Below are 13239 nucleotides of genomic sequence, written 5' to 3' on the forward strand. Positions count from 1 at the left end.
TGGAAGGAACTCACTAGATACCAATACCTTATCGGGAGAAGACTGGAGTGTGGATCAGTCTCTGGCAGCTGCTACCCATGAAGTCCCCTGTCCTTCAACCAGGACCATAGAGCATATCTCTGTCTATAAGTGCTGCAAATTACTGGCAGGTAGTTCTGGTTAACAATAATCTGGGATGAAACCATTGGCATGGTGTTCCCATTGCACAGCACCACACAATCATTTGTCCACCTCCATGTTTTACTTAGCTGCTCCTCAGATACTTTATCCTGTTTCCTCTCTCTCAACGCACATTGGGGACATGGTACCAAGCATACAGAATTATTCTAGGAAAGATATTTGTATATCAATGTCCAGCCCTAGAATATTTGTAGAAAATGTATTATGGCTGCTCTGAATTCTCCCTCTCCTTAACACCTAAACCGCCTCTTATTTGCACTCTGAGGCTAAAGAAATGCAATGAGTGAAAATTATGGAAAGTGAGGAGAAGCAGTCTTTACTTTCGGTTTGTGACACTGCTTGCATGAACCCAGAAACCGGGGGTAGCAAAGGCAGTGCCAGTGGCGTCAAAGGGTAAGTCAGGGGTAGCAACTGTTACCAGTTACGGATGCAAAAGACGTAATGGAACAGGGTAATGGAAGCATGGGTCTGGCACGCTGCACCGCGCAGCCTAATGTTACCAACTGCCAATACATGGATCATGGTCTTAACATAAGATGCTACCTGGGTTGCCAAGAGCTGCGAAGAAAGTGTAATTCCTTATGGTATATAAAAGCCTGCAATCCCAGTATAGAAGCCCGTCTCTAGTTTCCTTAACACAATCCAGTTGTGACATCTCTAATCACCTGTAATAAGAAAATGACATAGCTGCTCGACTGTAATAATTGATTATAGGTGAATTTTGATGTCACAATGCCTGGTATCAGAGCCAGCAGCCAGGGTGAGAGGCAGGTCACACAGCATAATTACAGCTGCAGTTTAATGGAAAGTGGAAACTGATTTTTCTTTGTTCTTTTTTTCTAGAAGAAATTAGCCATAATCAGAAAGAAGATATCAATGGCAAAATGTTTCGTTTTTCCATTCTATGGGTTATTAAATGAAATGTAGAATCAATACAAGTTTCCACATAATCTAAGCCACAACACTTTTTAACCTGAGTGAAACAGATTCTAATATTTTTCTTAGGAATTATCAACTTCTTTACGGGTGCTTAATTTCGCAATACTAGTTCAGTTTGTATTCTTCATATCTGCAATGAACATGAGCAAGATACCAAGGATTTAAGTGGATTGCTAGAAGCGTGATGGGTTGACGATGCAGTATAAGAAATAAAATACCCATTGCCATATATTAAAAGGGTACTGTAAGTCAGCTCAGAGTTCCATTACCTTTTAAAGGAACTCCTCAGTGACTTGCGATTAATGTATGGCATGGGGTACTTTATCTAATATATAAAGATCATAATGACAAATTACAGCCCAATTTTTTACATATATGAAAATTATTTGCAAAATGCCAGGTGTTGAAGTAAAGTGGTGCTTTGGATGAAGGGAAATCAATAAAACACTTCTTACTTGGTGACCCAAAGTTTAGAACATTGGGGGTGCTTAGACTTCTCCCTCCAACGCGGGCAGCAAAGGGCATGCCGTCTTCCTTAGGAAGGGCGTCTTCCTCATTTGGGGGTACCATGAGACAGACATATGTGTGGAGCTGGATAAGTAGCCTATGTTGCAGCATCCAAATCACCATCTGTATGAGCTGAGGCTGGGAAAAAAAACAAATTTACATTTGTAGTTATTTGGCATACACTGTGCAATATGCTAACCAGCAACATCATACTCTAATTTAAATAAAACAATATTTGTGAAGCGTTAGTGAATGCAGATTGAGTGTCTTAGAGAGTTGTATGTCATGTTATTCAGAATCCACCAACAATTTATACTGGCAGGAACAGTTTACATCATTACGTACAAGTCCCCTGCTCACAATGCTCTCATTAAAACCAGAAACACGTATGTGTACCCTTCCAATAATTTAATTTAGTTTCCATTCCTAATTATTTTCATATGACATAAGAGGTCTCCAGACATGACTGATTCCTCTCCTGAGCTTCTTAATTAAGTTAGCATTCCATCTGCTGGAGAAAACAAGATGATGGAAGAAAACAGGGTGAAGGGATATCTAAGGAGAAGATGATCAATTGTTGGAGGAAAGTCAACATTTGGAGGAATACAGCAAATAGGTGAACGTCTGGATAAATTGAGGGGTACACCTTTCTCTCGAAGGCGGACTACACCTGTGGGAATGAGTAAGAACAGAGTCTGTAGGTGAAAAAAAATGCCTTCTATTTGTACGATACAAAATATTCACTTTTGGGAGCTGAAGGGTCAACTATTTGTAATTAAGACTGATGCTTGTAAGGTGTGTGGCCTGCACAGGTAATGGGTCCACATTCACCCTCCACTGGAACCAAACACCCCAATGTAGTAGCACTTGACTCTCTCAGAGTAGCGAAACAGAGCAGTGCAAGGCCTACTCAGGGGAGGTGGTGTGGGCTAGTAATCCCCATTCGCTGGCATTTATTAATTACACTCCATAAATGATTGTCCAGTCAGTGCCTTTTCTTTAGAAAAAGAAAAAGCATATTTATCACAAAGGCACCACTAATACTGCGCATCGGTTTACAAATATGCACATAGGCAGATGGATAATACCATAGATGGCATCGCATAATCACCTTTGATCCCTTAAAGGGGTCATACAAACATGTAAGGTAAGTCTATTGGCTTGGTCAAAGGTTCAAAATCAACAAACCACATGTTATTTCAGTATTATGTCAATAAAGCATTTTAAAAATGAACATTATGTGTCTGTCTGCTTTTTATATACTTTCCAACCATGAAAATGCAATCATAAAAACATCCCCTAGAGGGCATCACATTCTAATCACATAACATGCAATCATAGACTTAGACTCATCCCCTAGAGAACACTGTACCTCCTTGAAAAGCTTCAGGCCGCAATAAATGCAGACACAGAATAAGGCCCTAAAGGGCGCTGCACTCTCAGTAGAGCAGAAGCTCCAGCCTTGGGAGGGCTTTTATATAATTACCAGAAAACCCCAGAGGGTCATGGATTTCCTGACCCCGCAAAGATAGGGTCAGTACTTTTTCAAACTTCCTGGGGAGGTGAAGCTTCTACACTCCTACAGCCCCCCCCTCCATCCCCCCCCCCCCCCCACAAACATTTTCTTTTTTACGTTGGTGGTGCCTCTGCCATCCTGGGGTCACCACAAGACAAGAAAAATATGTAAATAGGCCTGCTCCGCAGGTCATTATATGGCGCTCCAGCCAGGAGCAGTGAATATCCGAATAACAGCTCTCGTGCTGTGCCAGGGAGAGCCACAAACGCTTTTCTTTTTTTTTAGTGGTGCCCGGTCCCACCCGGGCACCACACATGCCTCCACTTGGTGAAGGCAACTCGGGGAAGCTGTGTTTTCCCCTGCTGTTCCATGCGGGCAGTGAGTTTTGTCTGCAGTGGCCGTTCGCTCCCCCAGACATGGGTGCAGGGGCAATGCCTCCACCATTAAGGAGGGGGGGGCACAACAGCTCCCCCCCTTATCTTTTGCTCTGCTGGGACCTGGAGTTGGGACCCTGGGCCCTTTGTGTGCATTCCCAGGGGCAGGAATGAGCCTGGGAAGGGAGTCCCATGCATGCCACCTCGCTGGGGAAAAAAATAAAGAGATGATCTTTGTGCTGACCTCTGGGCCCTGGTCCACCCCGGGGGAAGTATCCCGGCGGGCAGCAGAGCTGCACGCTCTTCGTTGCTCAGAAAAGGTAAAAGACTGCAGACCTTAAAATGCAAAAAATCAGGCCCCATTGGACGGGTTTGAACGATCTTGGGCTCATTTCACTCCTACAGAGGATTTCCTCACCTACAAAGCGGAGTAACCCGCAGGAAGCTGGTTCTCCTAGCTTCCTGCACCAGCCTCCCCCTGGTCATTGTCTCTGAAACAGAAGTCCAGGGCTTTCCCCCAACTGGTGCTCAGGGGCTGTAATGGGGCCAGTCTCACTGGCACTTGGGGAGACACACTGGTCCAGGGGTCAACTGGGCAGAGAAATTAGTCCTTCCTAGTCATTAGGGGTTCCTACTTCCAGTTGTCCATGGTGGTCTCCTCCAGTCCGAGTTTCCAGCAGAAAGACACAACCAAGGGAGAGCTCTCCCCACTTGAGCAAGACTTTTTAAGGGGGGGGCAGAAGGTTCCAGAAGGGAGGCACCTATGGCCTATACTGGGGTGCCACATCACCTCTCTATCCCAGTCCCAACCCTCCTGCACAGAATGCTGAGACAATTCAATATAGTGTCACCTAGAAGCCACTAGTCACATGTCCTTTGGGGGCCTCACCTCTGCCCCTCACCGACATCACTGCCCGGGCTTTCCTCACCAAATCTTCAAAGGGAGCCCCCTCCTGTATCAGCCCCAGAGGTCTGGGATCCCTTTTTTGTTCAGTGGGCTTGAGCTGGCCCACCCAGGGTACAGTGTGACAGCTGATTGATTGATGGATGCGGATCCTTCATCCCCATCCCTTTCTTCCTCAATATATGACTGAAGAACTGTTAATTGCTCTTTTGTGTGGGGAGGCTTTTGTTCCTGCTGCTGGAGAGAAATGTAATTAACTTGGCAAAGCAAGGTGACAAAATTCCCGGGCTCTGATCCTCAGCTGAGCCAGAGAAATATCACAATCATGGATTACCCCTAAGCTGTACGGATATCTTCTTGAAACTCTCATATTTGGGTATGGCACACTGGTTCCACCACATTTTAATACGTTACTGGTCCCTGTAGGTCAAGGGGAAGCAAAACTGCACTTTAAAGCAATCATCCTCATAGGTGTATAGTGGAATGTCACTGCAGACAAGAGAGCAAACCACACAGACTTTCCCTATGAGTGGAAACTAACATTATGAGGCCTACCCCGCGTCAATATCCAACTCTGCAGAGTCCTCACTGTGTCAGCCTACCTGTAAGCAGTTACCAGGCTGCGCATGACAGGAGTCTCACATGTGCAGCCCTCACACGTCTACAGACGTGTGCACATGTGCTCAAATGTAACCAGTCAACTGCCCCTTACCCTTGCTGCGTCCCAGCGGCCTTGCCTTAAAAGGAGGACACTGGCAGTAAACATGCACAGTCATTTACCATGAATTTACCTTGGGTGAGTCACCAGTAGTGGGGCTAACCCACAGTAAAAAGATCACATACCAGGGGGTCAAAAAGCACACAAAAAAACAGGCAGATTTGATGGGCAGAACCCATTGCTTTGCAAAGCTGCTTAGTCTTCTTCATGCGATGGTGTTTGTTGTTAGTATTTCGCACATATCACCCAGAGGATATCGTTGGGCCCTAGGAGCTGATTAGACTGCATTAGAGGAGCCTAAATGATCACACTATCTGCCTTAAAGGAATTAACAAACGGTCTAATCCAACCTCGGCAATGAGTGCAGAGTCAATAAGCATACAGCCGCAGGTTTGGCTTTCATGATCAAATGCATGTACACAAGCATTCATGAATGCTGTTTACAAGCGTTACATGCACAGCTGTTTTTATCTCATTAAAGACTTCATGTAGACATTAACAATGAACTGGAAAAAATTTAGTAAAACAATTGATTTATATAGAGAATCTGTATATGAATTGAATGTCACAAACAGCATGATAATTGAGTGTACTTTATCAATGTAAAATAATCCCTCATGCGTTCTAATGATAGCGTGTCCTGGAAAATAGAATGATGGAACCAAACCGCCAACAGCAAGAGGTGTGGAAGTAATACTTCTCTGGGTGGAGCCAAAACCCTCTTGATCAATATTTTAAAACATTGGTAACATTACATCCGCAGATATCTCTGTTGTCAAGCCAGACCTAATCATCTGTTTGTGAAAAGCAGGGACTGATTCAGAGGTGGACTATAACGCAGAATGTTCTATGACATGGTAGATGACTCTATGGTGGGATATCTGACCAATTTAAATTACAGAGACAGTGGTATTCCTGCAAATGGCAACTCCCCTGTCTAGGCAACAGAATCTTTTGAAGATCAACTACCTGGTTATTAGAGGATGATCCCCGACTACGGGCCTGATTTAGATCCCGGCGGAGGGGTTAGTCCATCACAACGGTGACGGATATCCCGTTTGCCAAAATATAAACCCCACTGGATATAAACGGATTTATATTTTGACTGACAGGTTATCAGACCCTATGTCTTTCAGTTACTCTGGAAAAGATGGCAACAGAAAGGGTTATAGACTTTCATGGAAAAGTAAGGTGTTCGTAACATGCTCGAAAACACTACCCGGAATGGCAGGGAGATTATAGATACGTGGGCACGACAATGTACCCCTTTTGAGAAGGTATAGCTCTGATGCCCATCGCTGCTGCTGGCCTGAAATCCTACCAGCAGAGAAAAATTTTCTACCAAAGAGATCGCCTCCAGTTAACTTATTCAATGCCAGAATCCAGCACTGGTAGAGAACCCCTGTTGTAGCAATGCAGAGCTAAGAATATGTATTTTACAAAATATCAGATGGAAAATCCACCTGTCTAACCCTAAAACAGGTTGTACTGCTCCCCTGATCCATAACATTTGTAAGGTAGGTAACTTAATTTATTGTGCCCATCATCCTTCCTGAACCATACTCCTGGACATGCATACCAAAAAAACTGTTTAATACAGTGCTGAATATCAGTTTGACTAAAAAAACTGAGAATATTGGCACAGGTTTTCGTTGCTGCAATATAATTACGGAAGCCTGCTCTTCATGTTACAGGCAGGGCGACCAATAACTTACTGAAATTCTGCCACCTCCTGAAATCACACATATTCAGTTTACCTATGTATCTGTATTCTGAAAAAAACACATTGTTCTGTCTCCGCGATGGCGTGCTCTGGTACTGTTCAATGCCTAAACGCCTGTCACTTTTTCATGTTGTCCAAATTCTTAAATTCTTAATTTAAATTTCTACTCCTTAAGAACTGATTTTCATGACCTTCAGTTTTATTTTTCTATGTGATCCACACTCTCTTGGACCCTATAACGCACAAAAAGCTAAGATACACCACTCAAAACCAAAACCAAAAACCTCTGTCACTTGATACGGCCATTAAGGACAAAACAGTTGGTATGGCAAAAAAGATGAGCCTCCATACACTTGAGATCATTGAGACACCTTAAAGAAAAGGACATTTTAAAACAAATCTAAGTGGACTGAAGCAAGATAAACATGGACTGAAGCACGATAGACACAATCAGCATGACTAAAATCCACTCTACAATTCTACAGTCAAGCACCCAGAAAACCACAACAGGAAGGTCTTGTAAAAATTGTTCACGAACATGGTGAAAACTGCCTTTTTTTAGGCTGCCTGAGGGGTGGAATTTGTTTTGAAAATTGTCAGCGTCTACTTAGTGGTTGGCCTATAGAAAAGTAAGGATTCTGTACCTGAGCACAGATAAACTTAAGAGTTCGGTCTCCACGTGCCTCTGTGAAGTGCAAAACACAATCCAGCAAGACGTGGCTACCTACAGCTACTCTGCCTGCCTGACAGGAGGCCAATCACAATGGCCCTAAAACAGGGACCCATTCTTATTGGTTGAAAGGGGCAGCCAATCGGGACTGCTGAAACACATGTTTTCTCAGGAATCTGATAGACCTCCCTAGCAAGAGAAAAGACTAGGTCTCTGTGTTAGACCCATTTCAATAAGCAGCTGCTAGCCGCTCAGTAAAGCTGTGGCATATTCTTCCCAGGTCTCGCATATGAGCCATCCATTATCGCAGGGAACAGTGGATTGTTGCAGGATAGCCATCAGCTGCTTGCATGTTTCTTTTTTAGTGCACCATATACAGAAGCGGTTCCGGAGAAAGGCAGATTTGCATTTAAAAAAATTCTGCTTATCACACCTAAAAGAAATTGAAATTGTACTTAGCCCTCACCACAGCTTTCTAGACATGCTTAACTACGCTAACATTACAGCTACCAATTTCCTTAGGAAAACCGCCACTCCAGCCACTGATCCAAAGACCTTCATTGACAATCTCATCACTTACAGTAGCTCTCATCTTAGACCAAACACATCCAAAGTCAAGAGTGTTTAACAAAGCTTTATCCTAAGCCACTGATCTCCCTTGAATCGTCAAACCATGCTTATACGTGCCATACCTCAATAAAAGGCTCTCTGGCGATGCTTCTCCATCGTTTTCCTTTTTTAAGTATTCCTGATTAATCAAATACTCTCACCTATAGCCCTTTTACTCAGGTTTGCTCTCATTAATTGATGACCATCATGATTTACTCACCTAACCTTTGTACACCACTCGATTTCCCTTGGGGATAAGGTTTTCACTAAAATATAAATAAAGAGCATGTCTCAGGCTGAAAGGAAAACACAGATACCAGATGAGTAAGCCAAAATAATTCGAAGACAGTCCTGGACTGGAGATTTGGGAAAGCAATTCCTTCTCATGGTGGATACCAGATGGAGTACAGAAGCAACATATTTTCAAGTGAACAAAGTTCCTAGGACAGACAATTTTGTGAGACATACAAGCCGCAGGTTAAATATCGACGGGGCCAACGCACTATTTCATCTTTCATTGACCTATGAAAAGAGCACAACTGATCAAAGTAAAATGATCATCTACTATAAATACTTCACATGATTTGCGAGTTGTTGCTATTTACACAACAATGTATCATTTTATGCTTTTTGTAAAGAGCTGGCAGAGCAGATTTGCATTGTGTGCTTTACTGAAACACTCTTAAATTCCAGTGAAAAAGATTTATCCTTACTCAAATGATCGTATTTATTCACAAAAAAACACTTGCACCATGTTGTGCACATCATCTGCATGCGATCCTATTTTCTTCCTTTAAATAACTTGAAAAAGACCCCCAGTACTAGCCTGCTTGGTTTCCTTTGGATTGCTGCCCATAACCTCAACTCCCCTCAGGAGAGTATGTCTTTTATAATTCCCAGGTAGTAAGAATGACATCATAGTGGTTGAATACTGCCTGCACCTTTGATCTGCTGTTTAAACGGTACTGCCTCTCGGCTACAAATAACCCAATATTTGCTTCGTACAAGAAAATACCGCAATTAAGTTAATATCTTCACTATTTGACGATGATGCAAACTTTCTTACTAGCAGGTTTACTCAAGACCACTTCATTAGTCACAGCAAATAAACCACTTTAACTGCTATTTCATGGCTCAATCAATTCAAACAAATGCAGCTATTCCAGCTCATAATTTACATAGACAAAAAATAATTTTACCACCGCACAATTGACTTTCTTTGAGATTGTATCAATTTTAAAAAGTTGCTTGTCTAACCTGAATTGCAAGACATTATGCCTACCTTCTATGTTGAAGCTAGAACTGGTTCTTCACATCCTGGGGCCCACACTGCTAGGGGACATTGACTACAAAACCATTTCGGAGGAGGAGCGGTCTTCAGAATATTAAATAGTTAATATTCAAAATATGTTACTGTAAATCAATCACCAGGTATGATCAGCTGCTATTTAAACATATGCCATAAGAAATAAATGGAGTTTTTTTCCCTAACTAATATTATGGTAAAATCACAATTTTATTAAAGGCACAAAAAGAATATAATTTCTACCATTAATGTCCTCTATATTACGCCTACATTAAAATTGTCTGGCCCGAGACTTAAAGGCTGATGCAGTGTGGCAGCATTCACAAAGGGGGCATGAGTGAGACTACATTTTCATGAGTGATGACATGAGGAATTCATCACAGATATCCATAGATAGATAGAGATCATGAATTGGAATATTGTTAAAGATAGTACATGACAACTGAGAAGATGACAAGATGAGTTAAAGAAGCTACATTGAAACTGGCAAGTAAAAGTGATCAACTTGGCCTACCCGACCTGACATCCCGATTACACCTGCCTGATGGCTTGATGATACTCCAAGAAGGGAGAAACACTGTTAGGGTAGCTTGGATATTTTTTTGACCTGGTGCAGGCTGGTCAGATGGTTCCTTGTCGCATGTCTCTGATGTCACAAAATATGGGACTAGCCATCTAAAAAGGTTATCTGAAGGACTCCCTTTTTCATCTTTGGCTCTGATATGTGGACCCTGGGATTTCAGTAAATTGCAGGTAAAGACTAGGGCAGTTGGTGTGACTGAGTCTGGCTATAAATGGATAGGGGATACATATGTTGGGGATATGCTGCACACCTTTGAAGTGTCAAGAGTGCAGAGGGGTATTCAGGTGGGATACTTCTCACTGCTCTTACCTTTAATGCTATAGGTGTCAGGAAGTAAGGATGATAATTTACATAAGCCTCTATATTACTAATCATAATATAATTTACCTGTACTGTTTAGTAATAAAAAACATTATAGACCAGTCGTTCTTACGTTGCGCCTGCAATGTTTAATAACGTTGTCTGTGAATGTTTACATAATAAAATAATATTAGTAGATTAATAAAGAATATACACATAAAAACACAAAACTGAAAAATGTTAAATGCTCTGTAAGTGTGAAAGAATTTGGAGGCTAAATGAGCCGGCGTCCTAAGCTTATTTGTGGGGTCACCACATTTCCAGCAAACAGAATTTAGTACGGCTAGAGTACTCAATGCAGAGAAAGCATACTTTAGGAGCAAAAAACATGCAAAGTAATATTCAAGTCTAGCATATGGCTTAGTCTTTTAGAAATAAAACCAGATTCTGAAAAGCTCGAACTTCCCCCCAAAAACTAAAATTTCGATTTTTTTTTTTTTGTTTGTGAATTTAACTGAACGTTTCATAATTTATAAATTTGCCTAAAGTATATTTGTTTCTGTATTTCGAGTATTATTTTCATGTCCAAATCATAAAAATACTTAGGCGGGGTCCCCAGTTTCCATTAGTGATCCATTGGGGCTTAAGAACTGCTATTCTACATAATTTCTGCACAGACCAAGAGGTAGAAATCGAAACATAAATAATTACTGTCAACATGTTATGCCTACTGTTTCGGCGCACACAGAAAAAGTCGACCTGAAAACCACAGATTATAGACTAAACACAGCTGAACTTTTAACTATACAAAATTACTCACGTTTTGTCTGGCTAAACCCATACACATAACGAAATTATGCAGGGACCTGGGAGGGATTTTCAGATCACCCTTAATTATTAAGTCAAAGAAAAAAAACGAGAAATAAGCACACTGATGAATAAAGTTACTCAACACAAGCCAAATAGAAGATAAACTCAGCTTCACCACAAAGAGACAATCAAACACGGAAAAAAAATAAACTAACTTAGGTCACAGAATCTCATTAGCGATACTCGGAAAGGGAAAAGAAAATGGACCAATCTACATGGCTTGAGTGGGTAAAGGGTGAAAGTGTGCTCAAACCCACACAATGATGAAACTCCCTGACAAAGAGCGAGCAGTGCTTATAATGAATACCAATGACGACCTGTAAGAAACCCACAAGCAACTCGCAGATCAACAGTAATTACAGAGAAGTAAAGGGAAAAATACACCGGCCAAAATAAAGAAATGTGTCATCAATCAGAACCCACAGGATCACAGAACCGTGGCATCCACCCACCCAGGCAACTGGGACACCAACCACAAAATACGTCCAGTGGCGTAAAAGCAAAACAAATCCAAGGCACTTTAGTATCCGAGCCCTTCACCAAATAGCTAATACAAAGGACCGTTTATTCTGAATAATTTGTATTAAAAAAATTGAAAAGATTAATAATTGCCAGGCCCATATCTTTGTTAAGAAGCCTGTGGCATGAAAGGTTACCACAAATAGGGCCGTCTTTAGCATTGGTTGAGCCCAGTGCAACCATCTTTTTTACCCCCACCTTCTCCACTGATTCCCTCACTACCTCCCCTCAACACTGACCCTCCCTAACCTTGCTATAGCCCCGCTCTCACATGCATTTCATTTGGTTTGTTAGAGCTACTCATACCAATATAGGGTGTCAGAGCACTTTACGTCACATACACAGAGACAATGAATCTACGTGTGTAAATCAGTCTATAGGAAATTTTAGTTAAGACTATGAGGATTACAAGGTGTAGCAATCACGTGTCATCCATACTAGTAGGCATTATATTTTAAGATTGTTTGGTCTGGCGAAGCACACACTCAGCATTTAAAAAGTAGCACAGTGGCTGGGGTTTGCCTTACCAATAGGAATGTATTTCTACCTAAACTACGCTTTTTAGCAACATTAGGATGATGAAAGACTGGGGAAAAACATAACGTTCTAACCTATAACATGGTTTGCATGCATCTCTTTGACGACAGCTGATAGGTCACTGTGCTATATGAGGACTGTATCTTATGAATTGAAAGTAACACCTTCTCCAAACCTATCCCTCCCAGGAGTAAATCTAATTTTTTCCAAGAGGGAAAAGTCTGTGAACACTCAGAACCATACACGTTTAACATACTTTTAGTATTTCCGCTACGAAATGTCCCTTTCCCGCACCTGGACATACATTTAAGCACAATGTACTCTTCATACGAGTATATCCTTTTACGAATTAATAAGTGTAAAACCAACTTTTATTAATGCCAAAAATAGTTTTACATATAAAAAAGGCTTACTGCACGAGTAAGCTAAACACACATGCAAATAGTTTTGGGAATGGGGCCTTATGACAAGATTGAAATATGCTATGTTCTTTGCATTTGTGTAGCATCAGACATCCTTTTTAAGGCAAAGAAGCTACTTCTCAAGCTAGGAGTCAGATTATCAATGTATGTGGCTCTGGGAAGGCCATCATTTGGACTAGAGGAACTTTGCTGTGTCAGTTTGGCCTAATAAACAATTATAATGGTAGCACCAGTGCAGATTTGGTGTGGGAGGTCACAGCTGGGAACCAGTGCCAATCACTGGAAACACAAGATCAATCTCACCCGCAGCTGTCGGGTAAAAGGCTCCAGGGGCAACTGGTTTGAAGCGGCTTGAACAGAACCCTAGTCAGGAATCAGTCAGCCGCTTAACCATGGCTCATGTGTGTCAAAGAAGCAAGCCCAACAACCAGGCAAGTATAAAAGCAGGAATGTCAAAGGTAACCAGGCCAGATGTGAGGACTTCTTGAACCTGTTGCTCTCAATCACAAGTGCCACTGCTTGGCAGTGACTTCCTCCCAGATGTGTTCTACTTTGACTAAAA

At 41.9% G+C, this 13239-nt stretch overlaps 1 protein-coding gene across 2 annotated transcripts in view; it reads right to left on the reverse strand.

Moving 5' to 3' along the window:
- Nucleotides 1-13239, reverse strand: part of NPRL3 (NPR3 like, GATOR1 complex subunit) — a 343712-nt gene that overhangs the window by 76488 nt on the left and 253985 nt on the right. For both annotated transcript variants that reach the window (XM_078663075.1, XM_078663074.1), the window contains one exon: nt 1575-1764. In XM_078663075.1, the coding sequence (XP_078519201.1) occupies nt 1575-1764 (190 nt within the window). The remainder of the gene's footprint in view (nt 1-1574; nt 1765-13239) is intronic.

Source organism: Lissotriton helveticus, chromosome 10 (genome assembly GCF_964261635.1).
Source record: "Lissotriton helveticus chromosome 10, aLisHel1.1, whole genome shotgun sequence".
Classification (NCBI taxonomy): Eukaryota; Metazoa; Chordata; class Amphibia; order Caudata; family Salamandridae; genus Lissotriton; species Lissotriton helveticus.